Source organism: Aethalodelphis obliquidens, unplaced genomic scaffold (genome assembly GCF_003676395.1).
Source record: "Aethalodelphis obliquidens isolate GAN/ISIS:26980383/991018 unplaced genomic scaffold, ASM367639v1 scaffold23, whole genome shotgun sequence".
Lineage (NCBI taxonomy): Eukaryota > Metazoa > Chordata > Mammalia > Artiodactyla > Delphinidae > Aethalodelphis > Aethalodelphis obliquidens.
In genome coordinates this window covers 8,887,498-8,902,696 of record NW_020837967.1, presented here as the reverse complement: position 1 = coordinate 8,902,696, position 15,199 = coordinate 8,887,498, and the positions used below count along the sequence as shown (strand labels likewise).

Below are 15,199 nucleotides of genomic sequence, written 5' to 3'. Positions count from 1 at the left end.
TAGCTACAAGGGTGTTCATGGAAGTATTGTTTATAATCACAACTTTATGAACTGGAAATAATCTATATGCCCAGCAATATAGGAATATTTAAACAAATCACAGTATCTCCACAAAATGAAAAATTTTACAATCACTGCCAGAATTACAAAAGTCTATTTAATGACAAAGAAAGAGACCTACAATATTATTAAAAGCAAAAAGCACATTATAAAGTATACAACATGACTTCATTTTCTAATAAAAAATGGAAGTCTACACAAAACAAAAATATGCAAAAGACATATATCAAATTATATTTTTGTTAATATGTATCAAAAAAAGATATATTTAAAAATAGATATATCAAAAGTATTAACAGTGGTTAATTCCGGAGGTATGTTATGGGTGATGTTTATTTTCTTTTTCCTTATCAGTATGTTCTAAATGATCTACAACATAATGCAATACTTTAGTAATTTAAAAAGTTCTCACAGGTGAAACTTTTCAGTTCTGTTGGCTATATTAACAATTTACTTTGTCATCTACATAATAGCCAACTTCTTTTTTTGTCACTGGACTTGAGAGAAAATATGGTATACAATTATATAAATATTCTAAACTTTCATAAAATACTTCACAATTGTAATTTTTCAATCACACAATTATACCAATGTTAATTTCTTGGTTTTAATAATTGTACCACTGTTACGCAAGATGTTAATATTATGAAGCTGGGTAAAAAGTATTTGAGAAGTCTTTGTATTATTTTTGCAACTTTTCTATAAGCTTAAAATTATTTCAAAATAAAAAGTTTTTAAAAATCACATTTACAACCTACGTTAAAACATAAAATTGCAAAATTTATAAATGACTCACACAGTTATCTAGTATATTATAACCAAAGCTAACCAGCTCACAACAGCAGAACTTTAACTTCAAAACTAACATATGAAAAATGTTAAGACTAAGTTAAATTACTTGTCATTAAAACCACTTTCATAAACTGATAAATGCACATACTAGAACACTAAAATGTATCTGCCATATAAAATGAAAAGTAGAGCATTTCCTGCAAATCAAAAACAGAATGAGCTATAACCTCACACCTGTCAGAATGGTTATCATCAAAAGTCAAGAAATAGGACTTCCCTGGTGGCGCAGTGGTTAAGAATCTGCCTGACAATGCAGGGGACACGGGTTCGAGTCCTGGTCCGGGAAGATCCCACTTGCCGTGGAGCAACTAAACCCGTGTGCCACAACTACTGAGCCTGCGAGCCACAACTACTGAGCCCACGTGCCACAAATACTGAAGCCCACACGCCTAGAGCCCGTGCTCCACAACAAGAGAAGCCACCACAATGAGAAGCCCACGTACCACAATGAAGAGTAGCTCCCGCTTGCCGCAACTAGAGAAAGCCCGTGTGCAGCAACGAAGACCCAACGTAGCCAAAAATAAATAAATAAATAAAGTCAAGAAATAGCAAGTGCTGGCAAGGATCTATAGAAAAGGGAACCCTCATGCACTACTGATGGGACTGTAAACTGGTGCAGCCAGTATGGAAAACAGGGTGTTCCTCAAAAAATTAAAAACAGAACTACCATGTGAGCCAGCAATTCCACTCCTGGGTATTTACCTGAAGAAAAAGAAAACACTAATTCAAAAAGATACATGCACCGCAATGTTCATAGCAGTTATAGCAGCATTACTTACAAATAGCCAAGACACATAAGCAACCTAAGTGTCCAACAATAGACAAATGGATAAAGAAGATGTGGTATATATATATACAATGGGATATTACTCAGCCATATAAAGAATGAAATCTCGCCATTTAAAACATCGTGGATGAACCCAGAGGGTATCATGCTAAGTGAAATAAGTCACACAGAGAAAGACAAATACCGCATCATCTCACTCATATGTGTAATCTGAAAAACAAACGAACTAGCAAAACAAAATAGACACAGACTCAGAGATACAGAGAACAAACAGGTGGTTGCCAGAGGGGAGAAGGCTGGAGTAGGGGGCCAAAAAGGTGAAAGGGATTAAGAGGTACAAACTTCCAGTTAGAAAATAAATAAGTCATGGGGATGTAACGTAGAGTGCAAGGAATATGGTCAATAATATTGTAATAACTTTGTATAAGAACAGATGGTAACTAGGCTTAATTTGGTGATCATTTCATAATGTATGTAAATGTTGAATCACTATGTAGTTCACCTGAAACTAACAAAATATTGTATGTCAACTATATTCCAATGAAAAGAAAATAAACAGATAAAATCGGCTCTGAAAATCTGAGCTTACAAAATATTGTATGTCAACTACATTTCAATGAAAACAAAATAAAAGAAAATAAACAGATAGATAAAATAGGCTTTGAAAAACTGAGCTTTTCTTCAAATGTTATAAGGGAAATATCACAGGATCAATTGTGCTCTACTTATGGGTTATTACCATTTGAAAAAGATCTACTCCTAGTCATGTACAGGGTTAGACATATTATTACACAGACTGTGTTACTTTATCTCCATTTTACAGATAAAGGAACATGAAGTTCAATCTACACGGTAGGTTAGGTGAGCTGTCCAGGGTCACAGGGCTAACAAAAGGTAGTCAAGCTTCCACAGACTTAGAGAAGGAACTTATGGTTACCAGGGGGGAAGGATGGGGGAAAGGGATAGTTAGGGAGTATGGGATAGACATGTACACACTGATATAATTAAAATGGATAACCTTTCGCTATTCGGGTTCTTTTGTGTTTCCATACAAATTGTAAAATTCTTTGTTCTAATTCTGCGAAGAATGCCATTGATAGTTTGATAGGGATTGCACTGAATCTGTAGATTGCTTTGGGTCATTTTCACAATACTGATTCTTCCAATCCAAGAACATGGTATATTTTTCCATCTGTTTATGTCATCTTTGATTGCTTTCATCAGTGTTTTATAGTTTTCTGAGTATAAGTCTTTCACCTCCTTAAGTAGGTTTATTCCTAGGTATTTTATTCTTTTTGTTGCAATGGTAAATGGGAGTGTTTCCTTAATTTCTCTTTCTGATTTTTCATTGTTAGTACATAGGAATGCCAGAGATTTCTGTGCATTCATTTTGTATCCTGCAACCTTACCAAATTCATTGATTAGTTCTAGTAGTTTTCTGGTGGCATCTTTAGGATTTTTTATGTATAGTATCATGTCATCTGTGAACAGTGACAGTTTTACTTCTTCTTTTCCAATTTGTATTCCTTTTATTTCTTTTTCTTCTCTGATTGCCGTGGCTAGGACTTCCAAAACTATGTTGAATAAGAGTGGCAAGAGTGGACATCCTTGTCTTGTTGCTGATCTTAGTGGAAACGCTTTCAGTTTTTCACCATTGAGCATGATGTTTACTGTGGGTTTGCCATATATGGCCTTTACTATGCTGAGGTAGGTTCCCTCTATGCCCATTTTCTGGAGAGTTTTTATCATAAATAAGTGTTGAATTTTGTCAAAAGCTTTTCCTGCATCTACTGAGATGATCGTATGGTTTTTATTCCTTAATTTGTTAATTTGGTGTATCACATTGATTGATTTGTGTATATTAAAGAATCCTTGCACTCCTGGGATAAATTCCACTTGATCATGGTGTATGATCCTTTTAATATGTTGTTGGATTCTGTTTGCTAGTATTTTGTTCAGAATTTTTGCATCTATGTTCATCAGTGATATTGGTCTACAATTTTCTTTTTTGTGATATCTTTTTCTGGTTTTGGTATCAGGGTGATGCTGGCTTCGTATAGCCAAAGCAATCTTGAGAAAGAAAAACGGAGCTGGAGGAATCAGGCTCCCCAACTTCAAACTATACTACAAAGCTACAGTAATCAAGACAGTATGGCACTGGCACAAAAACAGAAATATAATCAATGGAACAGGATAGAAAGCCCAGAGATGAACACATGCACATACGGTCACCTAATTTACGACAAAGGAGGCAAGACCATACAATGGAGAAAAGACAGCCTCTTCAATAAGTGGTGGTGGGAAAAGTGGACAGCTACATGTAAAAGAATGAAATTAGAATACTACCTAACACCATACACAAAAATAAACTCCAAATGGGTTAAAGACCTAAATGTAAGACCGGATACTATAAAACTCTTACAGGAAAATACAGGAAAAACACTCTTTGACATAAACCACAGCAAGATCTTTTTTTGACCCACCTCCTAGAGTAATGAAAAAACAAAAATAAACAAATGGAACCTAATTAAAAGCTTTTGCACAGCAAAGTAAACCATAAACTGGACGAAAAGACAACCCTCAGAATGGGAGAAAATATTTGTAAATGAAGCAACAGACAAAGGATTAGTCTCCAAACTATACAAACAGCTCATGGAGCTCAATATCAAAAGAGCAAGCAACCCAATTAAGAAATGGGCATAAGACCTATATAGACATTTCACCAAAGAAGACATACACATAGCCAAAAGGCACATGAAAAGATGCCCAACATCACTATTAGAGAAATGCAAATCAAAACTACAATGAGGTATCACCTCACACTGGTCAGAATGGCCCTTATCAAAAAATGTAGAAACAATAAATGCTGGAGAGGGTGTGGAGAAAAGGGAACCCTCCTGCACTGTTGGTGGGAATGTAAATTGATAGAGCCACTATGGAGAACAGTATGGACATTCCTTAAAAAACTAAAAATAGAACTACCATATGACCCAGCAATCCCACTACTGGGCATATACCCTGAGAAAACCATAATTCAAAAAGAGACATGTACTCCAATGTTCACTGCAGCACTATTTACAACAGCCAGGACATGGAAGCAACAACCTAAGTGTCCATCGACAGATGAATGGATAAAGAAGATGTGGCACATATATACAATGGAATACTACTCAACCATAAAAAGAAATGAAATTGAGTAATCTGTAGTGACATGGATGGACCTAGAGCCTGTCATACAGAGTGAAGTCAGTCAGGAAGAGAAAAACAAATACCATATGTTAACGCATATATGTGGAATTTTTTTAAAAAATGGTACTGATGAACCTAGTGGCAGGGCAGGAATAAAGATGCAGACATGGAGAATGGACTTGAGGACACACCATTGGGGGAGGGAGAAGCTGGGGTGAAGCAAGAGTAGCATCGACATATATATATATACTACCAAATGTAAAACAGATAGCTAGTGGGAAGCAGCAGCATAGCACAGGGAGATCAGCTCGGCGCTTTGTGATGACCTAGAGGGGTGGGATAGGGAGAGTGGGAGGCAGACACAAGAGGGAGGGGATATGGGGATATACGTATGCATATGGCTGATTCACTTTGTTGTACAACTGTAACTAACACAGCATTGTGAAGCAATTATACTCCAATAAAGATGTATAAAATAAATAAAATAAATGGATAACCAACAGGGACCTACTGTATAGTGCACGGAACTCTACTCAATGTTATATGGCAGCCTGGATGGGAAGGGAGTTTCGGGGAGAATGGATACACGTATATGTATGGCTGAGTTGCTTTGCTGTGCACCTGAAACTATCACAACATTGTTAATTGGCTATACTCCAATATAAAATAAAAAATTTTAAAAAATAAATAAAATAAAATACTGGGGGGGAAAAGAAGGTAGTCAAGTTTCTAGTTCAAAGAATAAATGATCTCATCCAGTTCCTGATAAGATCAGTAATCCAAAAGAAGTCAGAAATGCTGCGTGGAGCCAAATACTACAAAATTCATTCACTGCTTATACAGAGATCAAGTCGGTGATGTCGCCCTCATGCACATGGCACACTGACCAAAATAACTGGTCACAGAGGCTTTCTATCATACTTTTTAATTTACCATTCTCCTTTTTAATTCTAGGTTTTTAAAGACCTTATATAGGATATGAAGAGGCAGCTAAAATGTTGAATATAAAGACAGAGATTCACCAAGAGGTGGGAAGCAACAGTAAAGAAAACTTGGTTCTATAAACACCATCCAGAGGATATATGTAAGCACTTGATTTCAAATTGAACACATCTTGATTTGAAACCCTACTCTTTAACTTACTAGTTGTATGATCTGGAGCAACTAAACTGACTTCCCTTGGAGAACCTAACACAGAGCTTGACCCAAAGCTCTTATACACATATTAGAAAAATGCTAATTAGGAAACAAAACAAATAACCTTAACCTGATACAAGTTCTGCACTGGAAAACAGTGAACTAGTCAAATAACTATGTAGCCATAAACACATTTACATCATGTATATATCAATCCTTACCTTGTGCAAATGCCGTACGTGATTTTCCAAAAAAATCTTAGTTTCTGTATAAAGTCTTTCTCCAAGGGGTTCAGGATAGGCCACACATAAAGCATAGATATCTCTAGTTAAATTGTTAAGGTTTTCATATTCATTGAAGATACTACTTTAAAACAAAAGATTTAACTCAAGTCTGGCATTAAAAAATGAAAAATCCTTATTTCATTTTTGCAGTTTAGGATTATATAGATACATACACAGAATGAAAGACACTTACCCGACACAATGGTGATAGAAGGGAGGTGGGAAATCAACCTCACATGCTCTGACTCTTTACCTTGTATCCTCACCCCAAAAAGAGCAAGCAGCCCTCTCCACGTGATGTCATTGTCTGGGAGGCCTCAGTCAGACTTTCCTATGTTCCCTCCAAATTCTTTCATTGTTTATTTTTAATTGTAATTAGTAACCAATAAAATATCTCCATGTATCCATGTATATATATTTGTTCGATTACTATTATATTAAATATTTAAAATTTTATTTACATACTTAAAAAACAAACATGGTGAAGCAAAAATATCACCCAAATAGTGTAATATCACTGTGCCAGGTTTCTTTATAGCAAAAACAGTTACAATAAGAAACTATTAAGTTATTTTAGGGATCGGGAGGGTGGGTGGGAAACACAAAAGGGAGGAGATATGGGGATATATGTATATGTATAGCTGATTCACTTTGTTATAAAGCAGAAACTAACACACCATTGTAAAGCAATTATACTCCAAAAAAGATGTTAAAAAAAAAAGAAACTATTAAGTTACTTTAAGTCAACTTAGATATCATAATGAACCTTTATAGACTGGAAGATTAAATAAAATAGTACAGATATAAGAGCTATTTTTCAGCAATAACATAAAAAATATTCACCTGTATTACAAAGAAAGTAGAGACTTGAATATACACTATCTAAGAAAGAAAAATTTTTTAATTTATCTGGACACAAATTCTATAGAGAATTGACATGGTTTGGTGGAGGGGAGAGGGAACAAGTCATCAATGGAGAAGGAGCTTCAAAGTAAGCTACTACATGAGCTCCCGGATCAGCCTGGGGTCCCTCCAGGTTTCAGCTAAAAATGCCTTTAGAAAAAATAGTCCTAGTTCATGACATAATTTAAATCTTAACTGATCACAAGCCTATCCTAGTAAAACTAGATGTAAAAGGGCTGTCAGAATTAGGTGTTGTAGAAGCCGGGACAGCAGTTAACTTCAGCGACTGCGGAACAGAGGTTCCTGGTTGGTAGGAGCACTCTGTTTACTGGGTACACAGGTGCGCTCACTTTGTGAGAATTCACCTTTACATTCACCAGTCAGCACGTATATCATATTTAAATTTAAATTAAATTTTTTTTAATTCCCTGGCAGTCCAGTGGTTAAGACTCGGAGTTTTCACTGCCGTGGGCCTGGGTTCAATCCCTCAGGGAACTAAGATCCCACAAGCCACACAGCACTGCCAAAAAAAAAAAAGAAAGAACAAAATTTTTTTAAATGACTAAATTTGGCCAGGCTCTAGATCAACAATCAGAAGTGACACATTTATTATCTTTAAGTTCTGAATACCTACTTCCAGAACTTCCATCCAACATGATGATGATATTTGCTCCTCTAATCTTCCCTTAAGCCATATATACACATTTCTAGAATACACAACTTACTTGATACTGAAAAATCAGCAATTCAGTACCATAATTTCAACATGATATGCTAATTATGTGCTCAAATGTTTTACATCAACAAAGTTAACGTCTCAATATAGCCACTGCATGTATATGTAAACAGAAATGACCAGCAAAATTCACCTAATAGGGCTTCCCTTCTCTCTGCTGAGGGAAAGGGATCTGTGCAAGGTAGGAATCCAGGGAGACTTTCCCATTTCACTCCACATACAGGACTTATATATTGTTTGACTCTTCCTCAGTGAGAATGTACTCATGTATTGCTTTTAATGGAGTCCACCTTAATAAATTTTTTAAATGAATATTTTAACTCAGCATAGTTTGGAGTCTCACTGCATAATTTCACTCAACTGCCTAAAAGATATACCTAAATATGTTCTTTTTCTTTAACCTGTTCAAATACCCAACCACTCTGGAAATGGTTAGGCCTTGGGAAGAGCACCCAAGAGGAGCACTCTTCAACCCTCTAGCATTCAATTATGATTTGGTTATAGACAAGATACTTTAAAAAACCAGAAATGGCAAATAACGTAGGTGGTCAGATTTAGATTTAAACACTGTCTTCTCCAAGTCATCTTTTCTGGGAGCCGGAATAGAAAGATACCTGTATGTACAAACTTTCCACTTACAAATTCTCAAAGTCAGAAACAAAATGTGTTCAGGAGCAAGAGCTCTGAACTCTGTTACAACCAAAAGGCAGTGCTGGTAAGCAGCAAATTACTTATTTTAGTTCATTTTCTCTATTAAAAGATGCTTCCTATGCTTGGGCTTAATTTTTAGTTTTAACACTATTAACTCTACTGCATAGTGGGTCAAAAACAATGTTTTGCAATGGGAATAAAAGATTACCTTAAAATTGAAAATGGTAAAATAATGGTCAAAAAAGAACTGACAATACAAAACTATAAAAAATGAAAAATTTTATTGACATTTCGTAAGCGAAAAAATAAAAATGTGACATGTAAAAAATGCAGTATCTATAAAATCATCAATTAGCAAGCAAGGATAAAAAAATGACTCATTAAATAAAAGAACTCTGACATAATTTAGAAGAAGGGAGTGAAACTGTTACTGATGCACCAACCAGGGATGACTACAGATACAACCTTTTCCAATCCACACAATCTAAGAAAGACTGATGGGCTGCTAAGTGTAGATGCCAAGGTTGCTAAGAGGTCCTCCTTCTAACACTTGTGAAGATCATCAAGGATGGAGATTTCCCACCTCAACATTTTTCAATGCAGTCAAAATTGTTCTATGTTTGAAAAAGACTCCTCATAGAATATGTATTTGAAATAAGGACAATAGTTTTAGAGCCAGGTTTTCGTATCTGGGAGAATTACATTCAGGGAAGCAATCTTAAATAACCCCTCACTGAGTCACTATGGACTTAAACATAAAACCATTTATTCACTAGAATCTATCTTGTCCTTAAGTAGGAGACCGTCTATGTTACACTGCTGGGGTTTGGAAATTGTCCTAACAGCTACCAAAAGGCAGAAAATCATGAATACAAGTACACTTGTCCCTCAGTATCCACAGAGGATTGGTTCCAGTACCCACTGTGGATACCAAAATCCGAGGATGCTCAAGCCCCTTACAGTCCGTCCTCCATACCCGTGGTTACAGGACCGACAGTATACTTATTGAAAAAAATCTGAGTATGGGCAGACCTGTGCAGTTCAAACCTGTGTTGTTCAAGGGTCGACCATAAACCAAAAGAACCAAAGAACTCCAACCCAGGGAAGCAAATAGTAAATGTACATCTACACCTAGCCTCTATCATATCATAAGCATTTGATATACCTCTTAAGGAGTAAGTCCCAAACGACCCTAGACTGCACCTAAGCTGTCACAGAGCTTCTGTTATAGAGCATCATTATTACTTGTGTTAGGCAGAATTCTAAAACTGGCCTCTGAAGACTTCCTTCCCTAACCCCTGGGACTGTGAATATAAGAGAGCACGCCCAGTTACTTTACATGGCAAGGGGACTTGGCAGCTGCAGTTATGATTACTAATCAGTTGGCTCTAAAATAGGAAGATGATCCTGGACTTCCCTGATGGGCCTAATCTAATCGCATGAGCCCTTCAAAGGCAGATCCCTACCAGCCCCTGCCCCCCTGCACCAGCTGCAGAAGGGGAAAGGCTTGACTCACCACTGCTGGCTGTGAAGATGGAAGGGGGTCACAACCAACAACTGGAGAGTGACCGTAAGTCAATGAGAGCAGCTCACGGCCAAAAGTCAAGTAGGAAACCGGGACCTCAGTCCTATAGCTGTAAGGAATTGAATTCTGCCAAACAACAGGAATGAGCTTAAAAGTGGACCCTGAGCTCTAGATGAGAAGACAGCCAGCCAACCCCGATTTCAGCCTTGTGAGATCCTGAGCAGGGAACCTAGTCACACGATGGACTCTGACCTACAGAACTGGGAGATAATAAAAGAGTGAAACACTAAATTTAAGCCACTACATCTGTAGTAATTTGTTATGCATCAAAAGAAAACACTGATGTCTTCTATTTACATTACCTATCAACCAGAATGCCTTGCATACATAACTGGACCCAGTACATTTATGAAGGATGAGGGTTAAGAGCCCTCTTATCAACACAATAAGAGAACTAGCTAAATATTAATGCTACTTCTTTCATCCATACAGTATGCTTCATGGCATTCAGCTGACAGTAGCTACTCACTCACCAAATATTTGCTAGGTGTCTATATGTACCAGATACTGGGAATACAGCAGTGAACAAAACAGACGGGTATCTGTGCCCTTACAGAGGTTATATTTAGTAAAAATGTTGTAGACAGGGGTTCACTAAGTTCCATACTTACACAGGTTAAACACTTCAGCTGGCAGACCAGGTTTCTTTGATACCCACTTCAAGGGTGTAAGGAGACTTGAGCATTTTTATCCCAGCATCTAGCCTACAATATCGGGAAGTCAATCTTAACCCTCTTGGGCCACTATATTCTCAACTGTAAAATGGGCTAATAATATATATTTTACAAGATCATCTGTAACAAATTAATCACATGCATTATATGTTGAAAGACAAAATTATGACACAAAAGAATGTACACAGTATGATTCCATTTATACAAAGTTCAAAACACAATTAACCAATATTGTTTAAGGCTGTATATATAAGCAATCATGCTGTTCTTTAAAAAACAAGAGAATAATATGATAGTAGTTACCTCCAAGGGAAAGGAGAAGGCTTGTGAACTGAGAGGGGCAGCTGGTGGGGGAAGGTTGGTGGATGCCAGCAGTGTTCTGCTTCTTAACCTGTGTGGTGATAATGCAGGTGTCTGTCTTATAATTATTTGCTCAACTCTACATGTATATCTTACTTATGTATGCATTATATTTCATACACCTCAAAAAATGCTTTGTAAAAGATCAAGTATTAATATATGGTGGTGAACAATTTGTAGGGAGGGCTCTTTTCCAGTTTCAAAATATTAAAGATTTACAGCCTCTAAAATTTCTACATAAAATATCTGAGTATCAGATGTCAACCTTATATTCTAGGGCAAAATAACAGGGAAAAGGAGGGAATCTGGCTTTAGAACAATTAGGAACATAATTTTACATAATAAATAAAATCATAATAAAATGCTAATTTTTTCACAATAAAATTTAAAATGATATTCCATTCCTTTATTTTTCATAATAAAATTTAAAATGATATTCCACTCCTCAGTTTACTGTTTCTGTAGATACTTTTTACTTCAGGGGAGGAGGAGAAAACTCGTGACCAGGTCAAGAGTAACTGAACCATCTTAGATGGATCAAACAATAAACATCTTAGAAATATCAGTAACTGAAGGGGCACTTTCAAAGGAAGTCAGCTATCTCAAAACCATTTATAAACCAGCAATTAACTGTATATTCTGTAGAAGAATAAGAACACATTTAATGACTCTATTTTCTTTACCTTATGCTCATTTTCTCTTTTCTTGTAATCTTCTATGACCAACTCTTTCTCTCCTCTCTCTGCTCATTATTTTAGTTAAAACAGCATTAAAAGTACCTGAGTATGTGCTTAGCCCAACCTCATTAACACACAAGTAACCTTTAACCCTTTCTCAGTTTTTACTGATTCCCACCAAAAACAATTCATGATGTTCCACAAAAAAAATTTAAGAGACTAATTCAAAAATAAGCTCTTCAAAGACAGACTCCATAACAATTATCATCTAGATACAATGGAAAGTACAGGAAATTAGATGTTAGACATCTTGTATGCAAGTCTGTATGCTCCATGAATGACTACCTGCATAACCCGGGGCAAGTCCCTTCACCTCTGAGTATCAGTTTCCTCATATATTATATCTGCCCCACTGATCTTATAGGCTTGTTTCTATATTAAAAATATAAAAGATCTTTGCAAACTCTGAAGCCTTCTAGAAATGTTACCATCATTTTCTGTATCTGTAGTGCCTAGAACATAGGTACCCTAACAAATGTTTCTTACTGACAACTGCAATTGTAATGAATTCAAAGAACTTCACTGTTCTTGCATCAACATTCAGTTTAATATTGACAATTAGGTTAGGCATTGAGAACAAGCTGAATCACTGTCTTATGAAATCCAAGCTTTTCTAGAGAACACACACCTCGCACAGTGAGGGCAGCCATCCTTCAGCCCCAGGACACTGCTGGAGAGGGCGGCACAGCGCGTGAGAGGACTCGGAATCTCCAAGCTCACTCTGGTAATAATACCTTCACATCTCACCTTCCCTTTTGGGGGAAAGAATCTCTGGTCCCTACAGTGTCCACCCAGTCCACAAGGCCTCCTTCAGGGCCCTGGGGCACTGCCATGGCACTCAGACCCAGAGACCAGGCCTCGACCCTATGCCCCTTCTTTGCCCTGGAATGTGGTGTGTGTGGTGGTCCCTGTGGTGGAAGACGGAGGCGGGTCAGGAGTCTGCCAGGGCACAGGCTGTTCCCAGGCCCTCCCAGCCGTGGCCCCTGGCAAACACTGGGCAGAGTTGATGAGGCTGCCACCCACCACTCTGCTCCAGCTACCTGTGGCTGAGGGTTCCTAGAGACCCCTTTAACCTCCCCAGTACTAAGAAACTACAGTATTGTAATACTGTGGTTTTTTCCTTTGGTGCCAGAGTATATAGCCTGGGTGCTGGAGGTTGCACTGTGTTTTTTACATATATAATGTATATATAAAATAATATTATTAATAACGTTATAATAATATACATACATTATACATATCATGTACAGTGTGTGTATGTGTGTGTGTGTGTGTGTGTGTGTGTGTGTGTGTGTATGTATATATATGTATTTTTTAAAAAAAGATTGCTGTCATGTAGGAATGCAGGACAGCAGGTTTCAGACTGTCCTAGGGAAACCACAAATTTATATTTTCATATAAAACCCCTAAATCACAAATGTAGAAAACCCAAATAAGAAACGTTTCCATCTCAGAGCCACTGAATTTGCTGTTTGCTCTCTGCTTGGAACACTCCCCCCCAGGTTTCTGTGTGACCTGCTCCCTCCCTCGGTTCCTGCCTCTGCTCAAGTATCGCCATCCTCGACATCATCAACATCCTCAAGGAGACCTTCCTTGACCACCATCTAGAGAGGCGCGCACGCGCACTCCAACCACGCTCATGCCCTCGCTTTGCTTTACGTCCCCCCACGGGATGTAACCTGTTGTTAGAAGCACTGGCATCAGGTTTTGTGTTTTACATCCATTTAATATCTATTTCCTTTAGTAGAATGAAGGGAAAGTAGTTTGCTTCGTTCACAAATGTACTCCCAAAGCCTAAAGTAGTGCCTGACATATACTAAGTGCTCAGTAAAGTATTTGTTGAGCAAAAGGTTATCAAAGATTGTTGACTGCCACATACAGGCAATGAACTTGGAAATGTGAACAATAATATATATGAAAATAGTCACACTGGCATGTTCTTCCACTTAGGAAAACTTAAACCTGTTGTCACTTTTCAACAAGCTTATGAACCTAGCATGTTGATCAGTGCAGGCATCCGTGCCACTGGAAGGATACGAGAAGCGGTCGTTCCATGTTGCTCTCTCCACGTACTCCAACATGACCACAGCTTTGATTGTCGTGAGGAGTTTGTTCCAGGTTTCATCAAAATCCACTACTCTTGGTTTCAAAGACATTGTGCAAGTTTAGTGTTGAAATCTGTTAATTAAAAACAATGGTAACGTTAGCATGAATTCTACAAGGTCAGTTACTTGTTTCTAAAGCACCACACAACTAGACAGCATGCTGCACGGAAGGGGTGAGACCAGAACCTGGCACGTGGTGAGAACAATAAACACTGGCTGCCATCTTTTCATGACTGTCCAGACAAGGAACTCCACAGCATATGTGCATTCACTGCAAACTCTAGGAAATAAAAAGCTTTTAGCACAAATTATTTATAACCCAGGGTGGTCCAAAGATTGAGAAGCCTCATTTAATTTGCTGAGAGAAAGAAGCTGGGACCTAATGAGCCAAAAAGTTAACTTCCATCATGAGAAATGCACAAGAGATACTCAATAAAAAGGTTTTGGCCCCAAATCCTTGTGGTTTGCACTCCTTAAACTGGAGACTGAGGCCATATATGAGAAAACACAAGACAATTAAAGGGTTTATTTTCCTGAAGCATCAGTTTAACTAGATTCCAAATCCTTTTCAATATCACACCAGAAGAACAGAATTAAAAAGAGAAACCTCTAAAGTTAAATTTAATTGCACAAGGGAGCACTTTTCCGGCACAGGCCTTCACATCTTCCCCAAAGTTTTCCCTCGTTACTAGGACTGTGAAGCACCAAGCTAGTCTGTAGCCAGGGCCAAACAAGGAGGAAACATTCTTCCTCCTGTGTCCCGCTGTGGTAAAAAAGGAGGTAGGGAAACAGTGGGGAGAAGGGGGGAATGCATAGAGAGAAAGGAAAAAAGAGACAAGGGGAGGAGACCAGCTGCACGGTCCCAGCCCACAAACCGGAGGTGGCCCTGGGCCCTTCTTACATTTCTGTCCTGTGAAGAAAAGAACTCAAGAGGAGTCCAAGGAAGGGAAGAAAAAGAATCAGAGAAGCCAAACAAAACCCCAAAAGAGGGTGTGCCACACTAAATCAACCCTCTTTCTTCAACATACCAGGGACTCCACCTACAAGCCTTAAACTTCCTCTAACTACCGAGAATGGATTAGCAGTAGTTCCTGTGTGTGTGTGTGTGTGTGTGTGTGTGTGTGTGTGTGTGTGTGTGT

The 15,199-nt window shown here is 37.8% G+C and overlaps 1 protein-coding gene across 3 annotated transcripts in view; it reads right to left on the bottom strand.

Moving 5' to 3' along the window:
- The window catches only part of CUL2 (cullin 2), an 80,422-nt gene that overhangs the window by 51,213 nt on the left and 14,010 nt on the right, over positions 1-15,199 (bottom strand). For all 3 annotated transcript variants that reach the window (XM_027121734.1, XM_027121732.1, XM_027121733.1), the window contains exons 2-3: positions 13,993-14,133; positions 6,247-6,349 (exon numbers count right to left, since the gene is read on the bottom strand). In XM_027121734.1, the coding sequence (XP_026977535.1) occupies positions 6,247-6,349; positions 13,993-14,111 (222 nt within the window). In that variant the 5' untranslated portion in view covers positions 14,112-14,133. The remainder of the gene's footprint in view (positions 1-6,246; positions 6,350-13,992; positions 14,134-15,199) is intronic.